The 22,793-nt window shown below is 31.7% G+C and overlaps 3 protein-coding genes across 3 annotated transcripts; 2 read left to right on the plus strand and 1 right to left on the minus strand.

Moving 5' to 3' along the window:
• The first annotated feature begins 7,301 nt into the window (after nt 1–7,301).
• Nucleotides 7,302–11,764, plus strand: LOC114269144 (kinesin-like protein KIN-10A). The gene is made up of 6 exons (XM_028210399.2): nt 7,302–8,238; nt 9,063–9,218; nt 9,323–9,430; nt 9,558–9,668; nt 9,773–11,326; nt 11,483–11,764. The coding sequence occupies exons 1-6, from the start codon at nt 7,582–7,584 to the stop codon at nt 11,666–11,668; spliced, it is 2,772 nt and encodes a 923-aa protein (XP_028066200.2). The 5' UTR covers nt 7,302–7,581; the 3' UTR covers nt 11,669–11,764.
• Nucleotides 11,765–14,993: 3,229 nt separating this feature from the next.
• On the plus strand, nt 14,994–18,450 carry LOC114269142 (polyubiquitin). The gene is made up of 2 exons (XM_028210396.2): nt 14,994–15,171; nt 17,139–18,450. Exons 1-2 carry the CDS (start codon nt 15,151–15,153, stop codon nt 18,252–18,254), a joined length of 1,137 nt encoding a protein of 378 aa, XP_028066197.1. The 5' UTR covers nt 14,994–15,150; the 3' UTR covers nt 18,255–18,450.
• Nucleotides 18,451–19,192: 742 nt separating this feature from the next.
• Nucleotides 19,193–21,946, minus strand: LOC114269143 (uncharacterized). The gene is made up of 5 exons (XM_082876713.1): nt 21,867–21,946; nt 21,519–21,575; nt 20,804–20,924; nt 20,265–20,325; nt 19,193–19,811 (listed from the first exon to the last, which is right to left on the minus strand). The coding sequence occupies exons 1-5, from the start codon at nt 21,944–21,946 to the stop codon at nt 19,294–19,296; spliced, it is 837 nt and encodes a 278-aa protein (XP_082732839.1). The 3' UTR covers nt 19,193–19,293.
• Nucleotides 21,947–22,793: the final 847 nt, after the last annotated feature.

Raw genomic sequence — 22,793 nt, forward strand, 5'->3', positions numbered from 1 at the left:
ACGTTCATTTACATGATAAAGTAAAAAAAAACACAAAATACAATGACATAAGTCATTGCCTTCAAAATCTTCTCCATCCTTTCGAGCCTTCTATCATGCTCACCAACCCTTCTCCTTAGCTCATTAATTTCTTCAGTTCTTATATCTGTGGAGGCAACATCGTTGTCATCATCATCTGCGAAGGCGAAGTAATTGCAGTGTTCGTTCACAGTCTACAATGCAAAAGAATCGGTTAATCAAATTAGACAAATGAAATTTGTAACAAGTAAAACATTAATTTATATTACAGATACTTACATATTTGTCTGGGCAAACAAAAAACACACGTCCCTCATTTCCATTTTCATTCGTTCGTACAATGTGCACGGATGCTGTTCTTCCACAATAACAGAATTTTGGCTTTAATCTTATTTTCATTCCACTAGTAGAAGATGAAGCCATTTTTTAATCTGCATAAAAAATACGAATTCATTCAACTACCTCAATCTTGATAACAAAGCCACTTTAAATTCTAATGAATGTTGATTCTTATAAATGTTGAATCCTTATGAATGTCCCTTATTCTATTACTCTCTTCTATTGCAGTCACTATTGGTCTTTAACATTGAGAAACAGATCTAAGGACTTCACATACAATTCTGCTTCAAGTATGGTCTCACCGAGGCTGAAAGATGAATAAACTATGTCACTGAGCATAGCATAAAACTGGTCAAATGTCTCAGACTCTGTTGTGTAACAGAATGTGTTTAAACTGAATCTGAATCTGTTAGAATGTTTAAACTGAATCTGTTAGAAGCAGAATCTGTGAACATTTTAAACTTTTAGAAGCAGAATCCATTTTAAACATTTTAAACTAGCTAAACTAAAATGTTGACCAGTTTAAACTAAAATGTTTACCTGAGCATAGCATTCAACATTGTAACAGATTCTAGCAGATTCTGCTTCAGTTTGACAGATTCTCAGGTATGGTCTAACAGATTCTCTTATTGGAGATATTGTAACTAATGCTAACAAATTCCTACTTGTTCAACAAAACATGACTGCTTTTTTTTACTAACAGAGCCATTATTATCAATCTGAACAGCTGAGGATAACAGAGAACAGAGTAGCACAAAGCCAACCTGTATTATACAAAGCTAACCTGAACAGAGTAGAACAGGATGTTAGGTGTTTTACAATACTGCTTTTTTTTCTTCCTCCCAGGCCTTCATTCCATTGAAGGCCATTGAATTTCAGACAACAGAGTAGCACAAAAAATTTAAACATTTCAGACAACAGAGTAGCACAAAAAATTTCAGACAACAGAGTAGCACAAAAAATTTTAGACAACAAAGCCAACCAACAATAAATTTCAGACAACAAAAAATTTCATTTAAAGTGGGTTCAAAATGCAACCAACATATTATGTTTTCAATATAGAGATGAGAAAGCCAACCATTATTATACAAAAAATTTCAATACAAACCAACATATTATGATTTCAATACAGAGATGAAATGCAAAACACCTAACATCCTCGAATAATTTCTACAAAATATTAGTCGTCCTCAGTCCTCCAAACATTATTATAAACCCTAATTTCTACTAAACCCTAACATGGCTAATTTCTATAAAAAAATTGGCTAATTTTTACGACTAAACCCTAACATGGCTCGATTTGGGGGTTTACCTCAGTCGTCCTTCGTACTGCTTCAACAGACGAGAGGGATGAGTCCAGATGCACTCAGTCTCCACTGAAGAGATAGCAAGAGGCGAGAGGGATGAGAGGGATGAGTCCAGATCCAGAGAGGCGAGAGGAATGAGGCATTGGTCAAGAAAAGGAAGAAGAAGAAAAAAAAAAAAAAAAAAAATGAAACTCAAAACGACGTCGTTTTGAGTTTCGAGCCAATTTTGAGCCACGCCTTTCGAGCCCTCAAACATTTTTCTATTGCATAATAGATTAATTATTAAGATTTTTTTAACTATTACCAAATAGAAAAATGAGTGAGACCACTAAAAAGAGGAATACTAATAGCTCTAAAGTGGTGTGGGTCCCACATGATGGGATGTTTTTCTCTTGTGTGTTTTCTTTTTTTTTTGAATTTCCACCTCATTAGTGGTCAATTATTGCTCTCAAATTAGTGGGATGAATCATTGTTGTTACCAAATATTACCTTAACGTTTATTTATAAATTCTTACATTTTGACCTCCTTAACCATAAAATTCATACAAATAATATTTAATTAAAACTAAACTCTTATAATTTTATTAGTCCAATTGACCTCTATTGAGTAATATTTAGGGGTGGTTTGGGGATCTAAATAAGTGCACTTTTTGACTTTTTATGAAATATGAGTTGGGTATGTATTGGGTTTGACGTAATGTGGTAGAGAGGCGATATGAGTTAAATAAGATGATGTGACTTAAATATGATAGTGACTTTTTGACTTTTTTAGGTTATAACAAATAAGGCTTTAATAATGATTTAATCAAATAAAACTCAAACGGATCCATCGACGGCTCAATAGATTTTTCCTATGCATTGTCTTTTGCGAAATGATCCCTCCACCGGAGAAATCTTGACTCCGCCCCTGTGCATGACTATTACGTTATTCAATTATTTACTATTATGTAATTCAATTGTTTACGAATAAAACCATCTCTAATGTTTAGTCAAAACTTTCATCAAATTTGAATTTGATAAAAACTAAGTCATTTTGCTCCTCCAACGGTTACATCAAATAAGTATCAAATTGAAGATTTCATTTTTTTTTTACCAAACTGAGGACCAATGTCCTTTTCATCAAATCGTTGTTTATTATTGTTGCCAGACGTCCCCCGGCTGTCCTCCTAGATGACCACTTCAATGCAAAAATTGGTGAAAAAATTTCACTAGCCGGTCGACAACCGCAAGGCAAAAAAAAAAAAAATTACACTAGCTGATCGACTGGTGTTTTGATGAAGCTCCAAAATCTTCCGTTAAAGTACTTGATATCAAAAGAAACTTTTACTTAAATTTAATGGAAAAATTAATGTACCGTTAAAGATACTCTAACTAATCTAACATTAACATTTCACCATTTTATTTTCTCACGGGTCTCTCTCTACCTCCCTTCTCATAATAGTTACAACCAATCCATACCAATCAATAATACCCATTTGATGAATTATTCAAGAACCAAAATTGAAGTGACAAAGGTGTTGTTTGAGACGTGGGTTGAGTTGGTTTTTTTGGTTAAATTAGTTATAAAAAGATAAAATAAATTTAAAAGTCAAAAGATAAAAGATAAAATGTCTCATCTAAATTATAATTGTTTTACTTTTTTTCAAACAAATTAAAAAAATTAATCCAAATAAGCTCTTTAACCGAATCTAAAATAACTAAAAAATTAAAAAATCAACGTAACTTCCCAAACGAAACCATAAAACATAATATGCTTCCTATGTATATTCTAACAACACTGCAAAGGTTTTCGAATTATAGTATTAGCTTTCGTTTCTCTATGTGTTGGGCCACCATTAAAGTAGGATAATTTGATCTCCATTCTCTCCTCCAATAATATATTAATACTGAATATTACTGTTGTTTATTATTTTTATAGTAAATTAATAATAATTAGCAGTTGATCTGTACAATATATATGGTTTTTTTTTTTTTAAATATTTGATGGTACAATTTATGTTATAAAATAATAATTTTAATTTTAATTTAAAGTTAAAGTATGATTTAATTATTTATTTTAATAATATTATCATTTTATAAAATCGTTACTTGAATACTTATATATATTAATTTTAGTTAAATTATTTTTGTATTTTGATAATTTTAGTTCTATCGTATTATAAACATATAATTATCATATAATAATTTTATATGATATATATTAAATTATAAAATAATAAAATAAATACTCATGTTGATATTAAAAATAATAGTTAAATTAGAAGAAGAATGAGTAACATAAAATAAAAGTAATTCTAACTATTTAATTTTCTTTTATATTTATTTGGAAAATGAAAAAATGTATAAATATAAATTATATAAAATTTATTAAAAAAATCAAATATAAATATGTTGTAATTGAATTATCATACAATGATTTTAAGGTAAATCACACTGACACCCTCTGAGATTTCTGTTTAATACAGATCTCTCCCTCACATTTGAAAAATTATACTTATCCCCCTATAAGATTAAAATGACATATTTGCCCCATTAGCCTTTATGCATATAAAATAATACAAATATTTTGTTCATGTCATTTTAAGAAAAATAACAATCATCTTATTTGGTTTAACTCATACAAAAAATTAAATTTTTTTTTATTTTTTAGTTTTAAAAATATTTTTACTAAATTTTTTTGATTTTTGATTTTTGATTTTTTAGATACATCTAATCCAGATATACTTAAAAAGTATAATATTTTGTAATTTTTTTTAATCCACCAAATACAAATGAATAAAAAATACCAAAAATTCAATACATTATCTTATTTTATTGTATTCAATGGATTTTTATTTTTTTTTAATTTTTTGTACAAATTTTATACTTTTTAAATATATTTAAATTAAATTGATATAATCTAGATATAATGGTGGGAATAAAAAAAAAATTATATTCATATATAAAAATGTATACAAAAAATATCATAAAATGGCAAGATAGTCATTTAAAAAATTTTAGAGTATGACATCAGCAATTCACAGGACAATTTATAATAAGATTACAAACTCCAGGCAGGGAAATGTAATTTTTCAAATGTGGGGGAGAAATTTGTATTAAATAGAAATTTTAGGGGGTGTCAGTGTAATTTACCCATGATTTTATATGATATATGTATGTATTAAATTATAAAACTATAAAATAAACGCTCTTAATTAAATTAAAATATCAATTATATAAAAGAAATTCAACAACAACAACTAACCAAGCATCTAAACCAAAAAAAAAGAAGGATTAATTACCTAAAAGTCTTATCTACATATTTGGTGGTAGCTTAAGTCCTGTAAAAAAGTTTTTGAACCAATAAGTCCCATTTATAGGTAAAAAGACGTTTTGCCCTTTAATTCAAAAACTGAAAATGTTCTCAATTTATAATTATCAAAACTAATAAATTTTTCAATTTTTTTTCTAGTATGAACTAAGAATATTATCAAAACTAAGAAATTTATAATTATCAATTTTGAGAAATTTCTCAAATTTTTTCATGATTAAAATTGAGAATATTATAAACTGAGAAGGTTCTCAATTTCAAAAAACTATAGATCTCAATTTCAAAAAACTATAGATCTCTCTCTCTAATGACAGTGGCATCTGCGAACTCAGTGAAAATCGTGACCTCGCAATCAATGGACTTATCGCCTTCCGAACGAGTCTTCGACGCCGGCTCTGAGTCCTCACCTTCCGGTGGACTCTCATAAGCAACAGCTGCAGATCCACCTAATTCTTTACCCAACCCTCCCAGAGACCTTGAATTTCAGGTGGGAACGAGGCGATTGGCGGCGATGGAGAGAAGTAGATCTATTTGGAGACAGATCACCAAGAACCTCAACCTTACACGTGAGCCACTCGCGGATTTGAGTTCTTCATCTTCATTGACAACGACGACACCGCAAATCTGAGTAGGGAAAGGAGGCAGTGGTTCTGGTGGCGGAGCTAGATTTCCAACAACGGAGCTTCGTCGAGGACATCGATGGAGGACTTGAGGATGGAAGGGAGAGGAAAGGCGACATCGAGACAGTTTACCTAGAGTTTGTTGGGGGGCAAATTGGTCTATTAAAAATTAATGGGACTTGAAGGAGCAAATAATTTTCTCTAGAACTTAATGGATTATAAGTTCACAAAATGGGACTTGTATGTAAATGGCTCCAACAAAAATAATTAAAACATTCAAATGATAAATACATCTCAGTGTGTTAAGTGATTAATCATCTGTAATATAATGTTAAAACATAAAAGAACTTATTATTCAACAATTGAAAAAGTCACTCAAGTAGTAAATCCAAACTTTAGATGTTCTTCGAGAGTATCATTGTTATGCAGATTTTTTCTCCTATGAGTTGTGATTATATAAAATAATGTATGAAATGAAATATAATTCCATATTTAGAATTACTATAAAATTTAAACTACAAATCCATAATATAAAAGAATATAGAATTGATTGCAGATTTTTTCTCCTATGAGTTGTGATTATATAAAATAATGTATGAAATGAAATATAATTCCATATTTAGAATTACTATAAAATTTAAACTACAAATCCATAAAATAAAAGAATATAGAATTGATACTGGGTATAGAATAATCTTCGAAAAAATAAGAAGAAAAAAAAAAACAATTTAGCATTTAAAAAAAATCCTGATACCCTTTAAAGAATTAAAGAAAAAAGTAAAATGCGAAATTGATATTGGGTTTGAAGATAATCTCAATTTATCGTGAAAAATATATGAAAAAAAATATTTATCAAATAGAGTTCATATAAAATATGTAAAGTTAATATAATTTAAATTAGGTTTGGGTTTGTGTAGAATTCTATATGTAATTAAGAAAATACATGGTGACGTGACTATTTTAGAAAAAAAAGTAAGTCCTTATAACATACCACCTAAGTATGAGAAAAACACTACTTTTAATAGTATATATATATGGCTATATTTATAGTTATTTAAATAATTATTTCAATTTTTTTTTGTCCAATCTTCAATTAAATGAAAAGTTGATTCCATGTAATTGGGATTGATTTTTTTTTATTGGATTTGTGTGAGAATTTTAACACGAATAGGTGTAATTGGGATTAAAAGAAAACTATTGGATTGTTTTGAGTATTTTAATATGAATAGGTTAACATTAAATTTAAGGATAAATTATGAGTCAGTGTTATGAGATAAATTTAAATATTTATCCGCCTAATATTTGTTTTTAGTGCACTAAAAAGTCCTAAAATGGTTAATTTGCCTAAAGTCTTTTTGAAAATATTGATAGATAAAATTATCTATAAATAAATCTTGCCTATAGAATTTGCGAAAAGTCATCTTAATTTATAGAATACTTTTTTTTTAAAATAAAAAAAAAAGGTTTGGGGGACATGGGCGATAAGTAAGTATGAATTATTTTGAGAAGATGGTTAAAAATTAATTTTTTAATTTTTTTTGAAAAGAAATACTGTATAAAAATGATTTTTAAATATGTTTCAATATAGCCCTCAGGCAACTCCCTCCCAAGCCCTTGAGAAGGATCAAGTAGTGATGGGCCGTCCCCTGGCCCAAGATGATAGCGTTGACGACCCGATTACTTCACGAGGAAAGACAGGTCGCCGCTGAGAAGCATATTGTCGTATCAGTGCCCAGGAAGAATGTAGACGTTAGAAGTCGTAACGGCTACAATTTAATTTAAAACTTAAATTTTTTTTTTTGTTTTTTATTTCAACAATATTTCTCTGTTTCTTTCCATTCTCAGAACTCTTCTTCCTTTCCTCCATCTCTAGCTTTTTTTTCTCACATAATCATCACCTCAAAGTCAGCTTCTCTCTCTTCAACTCAGATTCCAATAAAGACTCTAAAATTTTAATCTTGAAGATTTTTTGCTGGGTTTTCATTCAATGGCGTCTACAATTTCGGCTAAGTCAAATCAAACGACTCATACACCTTCATCAAAATCAAATCAAACCCAGTTCACTCATTCAAAGACACCCCAATCCAAACACCGCCTTAATTTCAACACAGCAAAACCTTCACCAAATCCAAACATCACAGCCAAAGAAACCCCACCAGCAGAGCATCCAGTGGAAGTGATCGGCCGAATACGCGATTATCCTGAACGCAAGGACAAACCCGTATCCGCATTGCAGATCAATCCGGACCGTCAATCTCTCCGGGTTCGTACAGAAATTGGGTACCGTGATTTTAGCCTCGATGGAATTTCGATGTCAGAAGAGGAAGATCTTGATGGGTTTTACAAGAAATTTGTGGAGTCGAGGATTAATGGTGTGAAATTGGGGGCTAAATGTACTGTGATGATGTATGGGCCAACTGGGTCAGGCAAGAGTCACACCATGTTTGGGTGTGCAAAGCAGCAGGGGATCGTGTATAGATCTCTGAAAGATATATTGGGTGAAGGGGCTGAAGAAAATGTTGGAGTTGGGACATTTGTTCAAGTTACTGTCTTGGAGATATACAATGAAGAGATATATGATCTGTTATCAACTAATAATGGTGGAGGACTAAGTATTGGGTGGTCTAAGGGCAGTGCTTCCAAGGTAAAAAACTACTTTTTTCTTGAAATTATAAATGATTTTTTTTGTTGGGTTTTAATTGTTCACATATATCTTTGAGGATAGTACAATTGAGCTTGTATACATACCTTGCTTGAATTTGGATTGAAGTGGACATTAGTCACTGTTAGGATAGTGTTTGTTTTATATTTAGTTATTGGTCATTACACTTCAGCAGGAATATGGTACTCAGTTTCCTGAGAAAATAGGATTTTCTTTCAAATGCAAATTTGTAGTGGGTTCACTATGGTCCTGTTTTGTTTAAGCATTGCATAAATCAGGATACTTTCATCAAAGGGGTGGCATTACTGATAAGTTCCCCAAATACACAAACACTTTGATTTTGAAGAAAAAAGGGATTGAATTTTTTAACCAAAGCTGTATTTTCTTATGATGTTAGCCTACCACCCTTGTACTCAAACTACTCGCTCTCTTTCTCCTAAGAAGAAATTGATGATTTTGGGGCTACTCTATGATGTAGAATTTGACAAGAAAAAAGACTTCAAGACTATAATCTGGTGGCCCCATTCTTCTTAGGATGTCTTTCTTTTGCCAAAACCTACAATTGAACTAACACTTCAGTTTTCCGCTAATTACATGATATAATTGAGGCCACTTTTCTATAAGTGGGTGTTGGCTTATTGAAGCATTGCTGAGGCATTGATTTCAGAAGGGAAATGACCTTCAAATTTGAAATTCTTAATAGGATGTCTATCTCATCTTTCATGTTTAATTTCTATGATAAATGGTATTGTTTTTGCCAGATGGCCTCTTGTTAGTAACTTCAAATCTTTATTTTGTGTTTGCAGGTAAGACTGGAAGTGATGGGAAAGAAGGCAAAGAATGCAACTTTTATCTCTGGAACTGAAGCTGCAAAGATATCAAAAGAGATCCAAAAAGTAGAGAAGCGAAGGATTGTTAAAAGCACATTCTGCAACGAGCAAAGCTCTCGAAGCCACTGCATGGTTTCATTCTATTAATATTTTTCCCCCTCTATGATATACACCATTAATTTTTTTGTGTAGTCCTGTTTCAACTTGAACCTACACTTCTCTCTCAACTTGTGCAGATAATTCTTGACGTCCCGACAGTAGGAGGTCGGCTTATGCTTGTTGACATGGCCGGTTCTGAAAATATTGAGCAAGCTGGTCAAACTGGTTTGGAAGCAAAAATGCAGGTATACTTTGTACATAATTAATTAGGATTCTTCTGTGAAATTATGAACATTTTTTTTCCTGCCAATTTTAGTTTTTGATTGTTTCCTGACAATAGAATTATCAATTTTGTGATTCCCTTGATTGCAGACAGCAAAGATCAACCAAGGAAATATAGCACTGAAGAGGGTGGTTGAGTCCATTGCAAATGGTGACTCTCATGTGCCATTCAGAGACAGCAAGTTAACCATGCTTTTGCAGGTAAATTTGCATTATTGTTGATACAATTTTCAATGATTTTCTTGTTCAGTTCCCCCCCTCTTATCGATTTTGATATCTGAGTCTTTTGTTCATTTTGTATTTAGGATTCATTTGAGGATGACAAGTCAAAATTTTTGATGATATTGTGCGCTAGCCCAGACCCCAAAGAGATGCACAAGACAATCTCTACTTTGGAATATGGTGCAAAAGCGAAATGCATTGTTCGTGGTCCTCATACACCACTCAAGGACAAGTATGGCACTGAAGATTCCTCATCAGCAGTTATTTTAGGATCAAGGATTGCAGCTATGGACCAATTCATTTTCAAGCTACAAATGGAAAACAAGAAGAGAGAGAAAGAGCGTAATGAAGCCCACAAAGAACTTACGAAGAAAGAAGAAGAAATTTCTGCTCTAAGGGCTAAACTTGCATTAGTGGAAGGGAAGGGAATGGAGACCAGTGAAGAGGAGATTAACTTGAAGGTGAATGAGCGAACGCAGATGCTGAAATGTGAATTAGAGAAGAAAATACAAGAATGTGAGAAAATGGCAAATGAATTTGTTGAATTTGAGAGGAGGAAGATGGAAGAAAAGATATTGCAACAACAACAGGAAGTTGAAATGCTGAGGCGTCGTTTGGAGGAAATTGAGTTAGAGCTACGCCTTACAAGAGAAAGAAATGGTGAAGATAATGGGCCTAGCTTGTTTGAAGGAAGTAGCTTTGTGAATAAGCTGTTGGAGGTTTATGCTGATGAGGATCCGGGGATGGAGAAATCAATGGATTTATCCAAATCGATGGATTTGGATATGGGTAAACAAGAGCCTTTTGTCCGCGATGTCAAATATTTAGATGACAGAGATCATAAGATAGGCAACAATTGTAACTTAGCCCTTTGGGACTGTACAAATGGAAATAGGGTGAACGATGAAGATTGTGATGCCTTTGCCCAAACATTTACGAACAAACTATCTTTGAGCACTGTATTTGAGGAAGGAGAAGAAGAAGCAGAGGAAGATAAAGAGAAATCAAGTGATGCAGAAGTGCAGAAAGAGGTAATAGAGGAGAAGACAGTTTATTCTAACAGGAATGTTAATGGCTCTAGTCCAACGCTCAATTTCAATTCAAGGTCTTTTACATCATCTCCTCAAAATCATGTGCCAACACCAGAAAATTCTAAGGATGCAGCGTCTTCTAGGCGAGTAAGAATCCAAAATATATTCACACTTTGTGGGAACTATAGAGAACTTTCTCAGCAGCACAATAGAACTCCATTTCCTGCTAAAAAGAGGTTTGACAGTTTTGATTCTCACTCATCTCCAGTGAGGGCAATTGGAGAGGACTCCGTTGTCAAGAACTTGGCAAATTTGTTGGTATCAGACAAGGCTGAAAACAAGCAGAAACTGACAGATCCACGGATGAACAAAATCCAGGACTCTGAGATAGCAGCGCATTTGAAGGAGAACTACAATCCGTTTGAAGAAAGCAATGGTGGTGATACGGTGGAGGTGTATGTGAAATGGGAGGTGTCAAAGGAGAATCCTGGGAAGTTTATCACCACTGTAAAGGTTGTGAAGGATGCAACCCTTGCTGATCTGCGGAAGCTGATAGAAATCCACCTTGGTGCAGAAAATCAAGCATTCACTTTTCTTGTGCTTGGGGTATGTATGTGTTATCCTATAATCACTTATTTTTTCTTGTGCTTATGGTGGTTTGTTGTTTGATTCATGCTTTTACTTGCCCCATTGCTTCTTCTTCTTCTTCTTCTTCTTGGATGCAAGTTTCTGATGTAAAACACTTTTGTTTTTCAAATGTAGGACCCAACTGGAGCTCCAGTCCCTAGAGAGAAGGAAGCCACAGTACCCACAACCAAACTGCCAATTTGCAACCAGTTAGGCCGCCTTGCTTGCTTGCGTCCAGTGAAAGGAGGGATCCAACGTCCAAATCATAATCTCCCATTGAGTCCACTGAAAAACGTACTTAATGTCACAGCGGCAAGGTGATGCTGCTTTCATGGGCGAAGCAATGTTTTATTTTATTTTTTCGAATTGTGTACTACTATTCTATGCTTATCAAATTTTTATATCAATTTTTGTTTAGAAGGTATAATTATTAATGATTGAATATGAATATGAATATAAATATGAATATGAATATGAATGAAACTTATATAAATACTATTATAACAATTATTGTGTATGTCATATCATGTAAAAATATAATGTGTGTAACCTTATTATATAATAAAAATATCATGATATTATTATTTTTTTGAATAATGATATAAAAAAAAAATCATACATATTCAGCTAACTCCGAACTGTTAGTTGGAAAACAAGCATGAAAAAAATCAAAGCTATCCAAAAAAAAAGGTAGTAAAACAAAGGGGATTTGGTGATGGCCCCCTCACTATTTAATTTGTCTTTCAAAATGACAAGAATTATATAAGTACTTTCAAAACCCCCTGATATTTTAAAACTTGTTTCTTTTACTATATTACCCTCATATCTATCAGCTCTTCTATTAAGCCATCTTCACTATGTATTTCAGAATAAAATTTTACTTTGATACAGAGTAAAATTTTACTTTAGTTTCAGAGTAAAATTTTACTTTCATACAGAGTAAAATTTTACTTTAGTTTTAGAGTGTAAAATTTTATTTTCATACAGAGTAAAATTTTATTTTCATACAGAGTAAAATTTTATTTTCATACAGAGTAAAATTTTACTTTAGTTTCAGAGTATAAAATTTTACTTTCATACAGAGTAAAATTTTACTCTGGTTCTGTCAAATGAAAAAAACAGAGCAAAATGAAATTAGATCAAAAACAACAAAAAAAAATCAAAAAAAAAAAACAAACAAACAAAAACAAAATAAATTAATCAACAAATCAACATATGAAAGGAAAATTTTACTTTAGTTTCAGAGTGTAAAATTTTACTTTCATACAGAGTAAAATTTTACTCTAGTTCTGCCAAATGAAAAAAACAGAGCAAAATGAAATTAGATCAAAAACAACAAAAATAAATCAAAAAAAAAACAAACAAACAAAAACAAAATAAATTAATCGACAAATCAACATCTCTAATTGAGAAGAAACACTTCTAAAACTCCATCAACAATCACAAATCTCAATGAAAATAATGCATGTGTTCAACAACACTCATACACACAAATATATATATATACATACATATATTTTACTGTTCCTCATCCACATCCTTCCCAACCTCCTGTTCAATTTCTTTCAATCTCGAAGCTTCAGCCTTCGCATTCAACATCGCAAGCATCTCATCAATAACCTCATCATGTTTCTTCTCTGCTTCCAATTGAGCCATCTCCACCACACTCCGAATCTTCCCCATCTGCTTCGAAACCCTAGCTTTCAAATCTCCAAAGAGCTTATTCAGATCTTGAGACAAAGAGCTTATTCCTTAGGTGCAAACAACGAAGCCATTGATTGAGGATGAACTTTTGCTATTTTGATCTTCTTATTGTTTCTATGAAGGCATTTGCTACCAGATTTGGTCACTCCGACCAGATCTCCTTTGAAACCCTAGCCATGGAGTCATCATCTATGTATATGCAATAGTTGTATCAGACGAAGCTTGAGAGATTGAGATTGTGATTAGGGAAGATTTAATTGAGGGTATAATAGTCTGATAAAATATTTAAATAATAAATTTTGTCCTTTATATAAGACTTTATAATTATGAGGGGGTTTTAAAAGTATAATTTTTTTCTTAATCTTTTTAACAATAAAAGAAAGATAAGGGGAGTTTATAGCCAAATTTCCCTAAAACAAACAGGCCTTTCACCAACATTTTTATTTTGTTTTTTACTTTTGTTTTTTTGCTAACTTTAAAGTTCTGGTATTCAATCAATCAAGAAGTCAAAAAAATATACATATTAAAAAGGGATAATTACACCCTAGTAGAATCTTGGAAAATAAAAATAAAAATTTGACATATTCACTAAAAAAATTGTAATTATAAATATTAATATTATAAAATTTTTCATTAATTTATAATTATTTTTTTTAAAATTCCACTTATTTGATAATAATAAAAAATAATTAAAAAAATCATACAAATAATAATTAAAAAAAAAATCCGAGGATGATACTTATTTGATTTAAATAAATATACTTTTTGACTTTTTATAAAAAGATGCGTAGAAAAAATAGAAAAATAATGTGACATAAACAAATATATTTATCTGTAGAAAAATGGTTGAGAGCACTGAAAGTGATGTTCTAATATCACCACTCCTTTTTCTTTTCTTTTTTTGGTATTCCCAATACATTAGTACTATTAGTGAGTTTTTTTTTAGTGGTATGAATCATTGTTGTTATAATTGTAGTACTATTTTTAATGAGAAACCAGAGGAGGACTGGTTTGGAAGTGCATTATTGATCACTGAGAATTCTTTCGAAGGGTTTAAATAATTGTATTTTTTTAAAAAAGATGTAAAATAAAAATAAAAATAAAAATAGGGAGATAATGTCACCTAAATAAATATATTTATTTAAAGAGTAAATTACACTTATACTTCCTGAAGTTTGGATTTAATACATATCATGAGGTTTGGAAAATTATACTGATTCCATGTCATTATAATTATTTAGAAAGAATAAAGATATTGAATTCATGCACTATTTTTTTTTGTTTTATTTTCTCTATTTTTGTTTTATTTTTCTTAATTTTCTTTCTTTCCTTTTCTTTAATTTTTTTCTATATAATTTTCTCTATTTTCCTATTAAGAGTTGTTACTTTTTATATAAGTAACAAGTTTGTGTAATGAAACTATTAATCACAAGAGTGAAAATATAATTTTAAAAACGGTAGGGGTAGAATATAATTAGACCAAACTTAAGGGGTGTCAGCATAATTTACCCTTATTTAAATAAATATTCTTAAATAGATGTCAAAAATGTTAGGATAAATTATAAATATACCCTCTGGGATTTGATTAAAATACGAATCGCTCTCTGTAGTTTTGAAAATTAAATTCCATCCCCTAAGGGTTTTTAATTTCATAACAAATAGCATTTTTTTATTAATAAATCATCAAGTCAATTAACAATTTTTAATGATGTTAAAAATATGTTTTAATTAATAATTTAAGTAATTTTATTATTGTATATGAGAGAATAATTATGAATTTTATTTTTTTAATTAATTCTGTTGAATAAAAAATTCTAATAAAAAAATATTTGTAATTTTTTAAACTGGAGAAACAATCTATATTTTAAACAAATCTGTATTTTAACCAAATCTTAAAGTGTATTTATAATTTTCCAAAATTCTATTAGTGGGACCCACAAGTAAGACCCCATTTATTCCACTAGTCTTTCCTTCGTTAGTAAGAATATCTCTCCCTCGCTCTGTTTTATGCTTCTTCTTCGCTCTGTCTCTCTGGTGGTTTCTTTCTCTCATCTGATCCCATCAATTATCAGACCGCCTAGGGTTTCCAAGCATCAATCATGGAATCTCATGAAGAAGAGGTCATCACTACCCGTTTACTCATCTCTTTCATCCTTATGTTTTTTTTATTGTAGTTGTTCTGATCATTATATTCTGTTTGGTTGTTGAGAAAACGAGGCAAAAGAATAGGGAAAGCCCATGAATTTGGGTTTATTGTTAAAAAAAAAGAAAAAAAAAAAGAAAGTGTTTCATTTCAGTTCCGGTATGGAGATTTTGTTTACGAAGTTGTTGCCAAATTTTATAGAAGTGTTTTTTTGATAAAAATTTGATGTTTTTGTTTGGTTACTGAGAATTAGGAAATTGAGATCATTAAGATTTTGTTTTTGATTTTCTTTTGGGATGTTATGAAACAAAATACTCTGCTTAATCGTGCACTCTCACGCTGTGGGTGCATATTAGTGAATACATGTAGTGGTTTTTTGTCAAATACATATGTTACTTGGTGAAGATTTTTGAACTCATTTACTTTGTTGGTCATTTCTTTATGTAGAAATGTTGTTGTTAGAAGGAAATGATAGATCTATATTACTCTTAGCCTCCGTTTAGCTGATGTGAAAGTGAAACGAAGAAAATGTGTGAAGGATGGTTGAGATCTTTTGCTTCCTATTTTGTTTGTTCACATGAAAACAAAAACTATCCAACTAACTCTGGAAAATTGTGCATGAGTTTCATTTCTTTTACTTGTTTTATGGAAAAGTAGAATTTCTTTGTTTTTATGCACAATTCCTTAAGCATCAAAATGAATTTACATGGATCCTGGTTTTTAAGAAACATGGACACTCGACATGGATAAGATATGATACAAACTCGTTGAGCAATCGACAAGGCACTTTTTTACTTAAAAAGGGGGAAAAAAAATCAGGGCATGACACACTAGGGACAATAAATAAATATATTCTTTTACATATATACATGAAAATAATAGCAATTTTCTTCATTTTTTGGCTATAAATACTTATGTCTACACATACATATACATAGATATTTTACACCAAAATAGTAAGAAATCATTGTCACATTCTATATATTGAAATATAAGTGTGAACAAAAATTCTTAATATATGTTTTCAAATGCTCAGTTTGTAAATATATTGAAAATTTTGGGCGTTAGAAATCTTAAATTTAAAAAGCCTATAGGTGGAGGGATTAATATGTATAAATCCATGTTATTTGGATTCTATCCCAAGATATTTTCTTTAAACTTGCAATATGTTTTCTAAATAAGTGATGGACGCTTGCCCGCCATGTATATGAAGTGTGTCTGGTTCTAAAAAAAATAAAATAGTTATAGGACACATTTGGATACATGTCCATCATGTGTCAGTAAGTGTCCAATGAATGTCAATATCAACTCCTATTTGAAATGGACTCAGCACCACCTTACAAAATGTCCATGCTTTTTAACCTCATTTTCCTTTCATTAGCAGTGACAAACTCATTAGTATACATGATATCAGAGTTAAAATTGTTATTGAAGGCCTGGGGCCTCACCTGAAACACTGGCTAGCAGCCATACAGTAAACAAAATGCTTTGCAAACAACTAGTTTTCTATTTAATCTTGCTGATGAATTTGTGGTGGTCACAAACATTATTGCAACCAGGAAGTTAGAAAGTTTGTGATTGAAAGTTGATAGTGAAAGTATCCATAAATTTTGCTGGCTTGCCTAAGTAGTATTATTAATATTTGTGCTATATTGGTATTAAACTATTTTGCGCTATAGATACTGCAGCTGTGTTTGGGTTGTAGGTTAGGTAAGTTTTATAAGACATTTTGTATAATGTGAACTTAAACTCTGTGTCTGCCATGGTGACCTAAGATTCAGTAATTTATCCTTGTTTCAATGTGCACTTTACTTTTCTTCTCAAGAAAATGTTTCTTTGCAGCTTTCACATAATAAAAGCCTGGTTTTCTGGTTGATAGTAATATCAGTATGATTTTGTTATGCTTCTGCTGAATGCTTTTGTTTTGTGTCCTATTTGTTCTAGATGAATATATACTTGAAGGTCATTAAAACAATTGCCTTGAAGGTGAAGACATCGGAGACAATTAAAAATCTAAAATCTATCTTACATGAGAAGGAAGGCATTTCAGAAAATTTGCAGGAGCTCTTTTTCACTGGTAAGCAACTCAAGGATGACCAGAAGCTGGTTGATTATGGCATTCAGACAAACTCCACTCTCCATCTTGTTCTCCAAAACTTGGATTCAATAAAATTTTATGTCCATATTCCATCATATCAGAAAACATTTGAACTTGAAGCAAAGAATAGTGATACCATCCAAAACATCAAATCTTTGGTTCTGGCGAAAGAGGGCATCCAATCAGATCGTTACAATCTTTTCTACAGTGGAATGCTACTTGAAGATAACAAAACATTGGCCTCTCTTAAAATACAGGGGGGTTCTCTCCTTTATTTGATCTTTAATCCAAGCGATGTATTGTCGGTTTTTGTGAAAATGTCGACTGGAGAGACAGTGAAACCTGAAGTTAAGGTCCTGTATACAATTGGTGATGTCAAGGCAATAGTTGGGAGTATGGTTGGTTTCTCGGTCAGTAATCAAAGTCTAATTTATGCGGGAAAGCAACTTGAGGATGGGAAGACCTTAGCTTCTTATAACATCGGAGAGAACACCATGTTGGAGATGTCGCCTTCTGCCTTTCAGATATTTGTGAAGGACTGGAATGGAAAAACTGTAATTCTTGATGTGCATCCACTGGACACTGTTGAGGGCGTGAAGATCAAAATTTTTAATAAGCTGCACATGCCGGTTAAGGTCCAGGGTCTTGTGTTTGCTGGAAAAAGACTCGAGAATGACCGAGATTTGGTTAGCTACAACATCCAGAAACACTCCACTCTCCATATGGTTTTCTGGCCCACAACATGGGTCAAGAAGATGAAAGTTTCAGATATTGAAGGTCTTTTTTTTGGGCTACAAAGCTCCACTACCATTCGTGGTTTGAAGGCTTTAATAGAGAAAATGTTGAAGAAGCCAGTGAAGGAAGTGTCCATCGATGGATTAGCGTTGCAGGATCACTCCTCTCTGGCTGATTATGCTATCGAGCAGAACACAGAGTTGACTATCGCTATGGAAGTGTTTTAAGCGTGTTTCAGTATTTAATGTTTGGTGAAGTTATCTGAACTGAAGGTTTCTTATCGAAATTTTGCATATAAAAAACTGCAGTCTACATTTACCGCAATATCTATCTTGTGATCATCTGCTTTAACTGTCATCCTTTTGGACATATTTTAAGGATGGAGAAAGTAACTCCAATATGATGGTCCTTAGCATTACTTCATATTATTCTTTGTCCATTATTTTCTTGTTCATACTTGCATAGCTAAACTTCAAAGGAATATCTGGAGAAAGTAAAACATTATCAACCATTTGACAATCCTCCCAATGAAAGAACTGTTGAGTTATTGAGCAGTGATAAGCATTTCAGGAAGCGTAGGTCATGAATTCAACCAATAAAGTGCTTGACCTACCAACTCTTTGGACACGAGTCTTGTAATTACCCCATATGTGTGGGACGTGGACTGTATATACCTGACTAGTCAATAGGGCGATGGGCATAGCTGTTTAAGATTTGAAATTCAGCAATAGATCATTTATAGTGGAGTGAATGTGCCTTCAAATTGGCAAATTGTGGGTTTTGTTTCTTCCCTTGGTTCTCTTTCTTCTGTATCATTGTGGATAGAGTAGGTTGCTCTGTTTTTCAAGTTCTTATCTCAATTTGACCTGTTTGCCTAGCTGGAAAATCAATAGTGGTGATGCATGAGGATTATCGCCGTGAAGTGAAGAAATCATAGCTTAAATTTTTGGAGAAGATCTTTGCTTCCTTCAACTTGAATCCAGATGTCAGGTTTAGGATTTGAATCCAGGTGTGTGTATGGCTTGTTTCAAGTTTAGAATAAATCAATTTTCAAATAAATTGCTTCTCAAATACCAATATAAATATGATAGATCTGACTGTTTCAACCAATCACAATAGAAAAAGACATGAACCAATTGCAATAGAAAAAGACATGGGCATGACAATAATCAAAATAATTGCTTCCTCTGGACACTTAGAATAATCAATCTTATAAAATTACACCATCATGGAACAAAAAAAAATTATTGTCAAAACCTCTATACTTTACAAAGCACGAATTCCTCTTGAGATCTCATCACATTCATTCCCATCTTCATACACTTTCAAAGCTGAATTTGGGCACTTCTCATTGTTCTTCAAGTCGTGCCCGGATCCGGGATCCGAGTAAGAATAATTTTGGGTTAAAGTGTCAGGTCCTTTGGACCTAGATGATCTACTTGACCCGCTACCCGATGACTCCTTGGACTTCTTTCGGCGAGAGTGTTTAGGGAGACCCGGCAGCTCTTGAGAGGGTGAATCCGACCCGATATCCAAATTATGGGATCGTCTGGACCGGTGAGATGGATCTCGATTTGAATCAAGATCCATTGAATGGTTCTTGTGCCGCCTAGGCTTGGTAGAGCTGCCCGATGAGTCCTGGGTCGGGGAACCCAGCGAACTGCTTGAATTCTTGTGCCGCCTTGGCTTGCTGGAGCTATGTCGGGTCGGGGAGTCCAATTGAGCTCCGGATGACTCTTGAATACCCGTTACGTCTAGGGTCAATGGATCTTGAATTTCCCAAAAATAAAAATAAAAATTTGGTTCCATCATAGTGGTAAATGTTAAATGAGATGAAGGTTCAAATCCAATTTACAAGACAAAAACAAAAGTGATTTGAACCTCAATTCATCCAAAAATTCAAGACCAACCCAAGTAATACGCTGTTTGTTTTTAAGCTTTCAATCCATATTTTTTTTTTCTGTAGTGATTTTTTAAAAAATATTTTGGTTAATTTTTTTTTTGTCTTTAATAAATAAAGAAATAACTAAAATGTGGATAAAACTAGACAAACATCAATTTTGGTCAAAAAGGTTGAGAATTTTTGTTTGTTTGTTTGCTTTTCTTTACTAGATTTTTTTAATTTTATTTATTTATTTTTATTTTTAAAAATCTATGATCTTCTAGTCTAGGAACACCTATAAAATTTTAATAAAGAAAAAGAAAGAACAAGATAAAGAAAGAAAGGAAATGGTTACCTTGGGTAGATGATTTTGAAGGCGTATCCTTGGTTTCAGCATTTCCTTTATACTCATTCATCTGCAAATATTTTTTTTTTTTTAAAGAAAATATTCATATATTAAAAAACATACATGAAAGAGATTAATGGCTGTGGTTGATCTTGGTTTGGTGCAGCTTTAACGACTCTTAACCTTTTATATTTTGAAAATTTATGTCGGAGTGTTTGCTATAATTTTTGTTTAGGATGAAGCAAAAACAGTTGAAAAAAAAATAAAAATTGAGGGGAATGGGTGCTTTTAAGTTTATTATTATTATTTTTTAATTATTGACTTTCAGATTTAAAAAATGTTAGGAGTGGTACTGTTTTAAGTTATTAGAAACAAAATGCAGTACCCATGCATAGAATCATACATCATTCTAAATTTATAGATCAGATTAATTTCAAATGTGACTCCAAAAGCAAGTTTATATCTACACTGTATATTTCTCATTCTAAATAATTTTATGAGAATATAACAATATTTTTTTAAGAGAAGAAAGAATAAAAAAAACCTACCCAGCTTGGTGTATTTGCAGATGGACCATCCATTCCAATATGTGCAACATGCTTTACATCTGTAGGGAACCCAATCTCTATTTCTTCTTCTTTCTCATTATCTGCAAAATTATCACACTTTCTTCAATATTTTACCTCTACTATAAGCTTTTTAAGCTCTCAATAGGTAATTGAAAGAACCAACAAAAAAAAAAAAATGAAGTCATGCAATACAAACTTATATTTTCCATAATTTTCTCAGCAACCAAATGAAGCCTAAACGAATTTTAACTTAAATCATATTGAGCTAAAGGAAATGAAATGTACCAAATATTTGCGAAATGTATCTTAACCCTTTTAAGAGGCCTTTCATCGATGTCATTTTGGCGGAAGGACTTGGTATTCAAGCAAGAAGCCTTCCACTTCAGAGTTGTTTTTGTTTGATCCTACGATGCTTTCGATCTTCGAATGACAAAAATGGAAAATATGAATCAAAATGCTTGGCTATTTAGATAATTAATTAATTAACACAATATAAGAATATGGTAGTAATAAACAAAATGAATATTCCTTGTTTTAATGAATCCCTTCAATAATGCCTCTCATTCAATCATATTTCTAGCTAGTACTTTTTTAAAATTAAAAAAATATATATTACGACTTGTGTTTGTACCTAGAATAATGTTATACTTACCACATTTTTATACCATTTTATCGTCATACTTGTTAATATAACATTGGTGCAATGGTTTCACCAGTATTGTATACCTCGAATGCAATATTGACAACTAGACTGACATATCAAACAATAAGATAAGAAAAATAAATGATTATTAACATAAAAAAGAATAAGAAAAAAAAAAGGAGAATAAAATATGTCTCTTTCTTTCTACAAACTAATGGACTTCATATTAATGTCAAACAAAAAATAACCATCAAATTCTTCACAAAAATGTTGGTGAATCTAATTTAGAAGAGAAATTTCTTAGAACGTTATTTTGGATCCAAACATGTGAAGCCTAAGCAAAACAACAAAAGATAGATGAAGAAACCACACCTTTAGAAGGAAATTTTAAGAACATGCCATGGAGAGACCGGCTTTTCCAACGATATATTCACGTCAAGTTCTTCTACCAGCCTGATGTAACTTGGTTGAACAAACATGGTGTCATCCCTTTTGGATATTGTAACTGACGATAAAATTTTGAATCAAAGAAAAATAAAACTTAAAAAAGGATTCAAAATTTACTGGAAAATTTTCATTGTTCTTCGTGAGCGAGAGGGAGAGTACAATTTGAGGTCTAAATTATTTATTTAAAGAGACCAGGTTTGGTACAATTATTAGGATGGTGACACGTTTTCTCTTTCGGTTGTAAATCAATTTAAGCCAGTAACTAGCCAGATTTTTAGGGGAGGATCCAAAAGTGCAGAGCAAATGAAACCTCATATCTAGTTGCTATTTTTGGATTGAATTTTAACTGTTTTTTTTCTATTTAGAGGTATGGGTAATTTCTCTGTTTGGAGTGACCACCGTTTTTCAGCATGAATTTTAAATCTCATGAAATGAGATAAATGTGGAATCTAATGGTGGTTTTATGCATACCAAAACTACATGAGAATGTTTTTCCTTAATGTTTAAAAAAATGCTCAACTCGACTAAATAAGCATTAAGTCTTAATTATCACGAATCCGTCATCTTTTATTAGTTTTTCTTTATCTTTTTTCAGAGGCCATTTAAACTTGGCACGTTTTATGAAGGGACGTCGATTTGCTAACATTTTTGTTTCAATCTTCTTTTTTTTTGGTTTATACAAATTTTGAAAACTATAAATGAAAACAGGTGTGGTGACAAAACCATGCGTCTACCAATAATAATTTTCTAAAGCTTATTTGCAGACATTGTTGTAAACAGGATATTTACACACTATACGTCATTTCTTTAACAAATCTGATCATCATGACAAAACAATGACAATTTGCTTAACAAATCTGATAATCATGTCAATGAAAT

Source organism: Camellia sinensis, chromosome 6 (genome assembly GCF_055761805.1).
Source record: "Camellia sinensis isolate YWXY chromosome 6, ASM5576180v1, whole genome shotgun sequence".
Taxonomy (NCBI): Eukaryota; Viridiplantae; Streptophyta; class Magnoliopsida; order Ericales; family Theaceae; genus Camellia; species Camellia sinensis.

Excerpts from the sequence above, each read along its gene's own strand:
- LOC114269144 (XM_028210399.2), top strand. The coding sequence starts at position 7,582 with ATGGCGTCTACAATTTCGGCTAAGTCAAATCAAACGACTCATACACCT. Across the intron at positions 8,239-9,062 it reads CTAAGGGCAGTGCTTCCAAG|GTAAGACTGGAAGTGATGGG; the intron begins GTAAAAAACTAC and ends TTGTGTTTGCAG. Across the intron at positions 9,669-9,772 it reads AGTTAACCATGCTTTTGCAG|GATTCATTTGAGGATGACAA; the intron begins GTAAATTTGCAT and ends TTTTGTATTTAG.
- LOC114269142 (XM_028210396.2), top strand. The coding sequence starts at position 15,151 with ATGGAATCTCATGAAGAAGAG. Across the intron at positions 15,172-17,138 it reads TGGAATCTCATGAAGAAGAG|ATGAATATATACTTGAAGGT; the intron begins GTCATCACTACC and ends TATTTGTTCTAG.
- LOC114269143 (XM_082876713.1), bottom strand. The coding sequence starts at position 21,946 with ATGTTTGTTCAACCAAGTTACATCAGGCTGGTAGAAGAACTTGACGTG. Across the intron at positions 21,576-21,866 it reads GAAAAGCCGGTCTCTCCATG|TCTAGTTGTCAATATTGCAT; the intron begins GCATGTTCTTAA and ends TTGATATGTCAG. Across the intron at positions 20,925-21,518 it reads GGTGAAACCATTGCACCAAT|AAAGTGTGATAATTTTGCAG; the intron begins GTTATATTAACA and ends AAAATATTGAAG.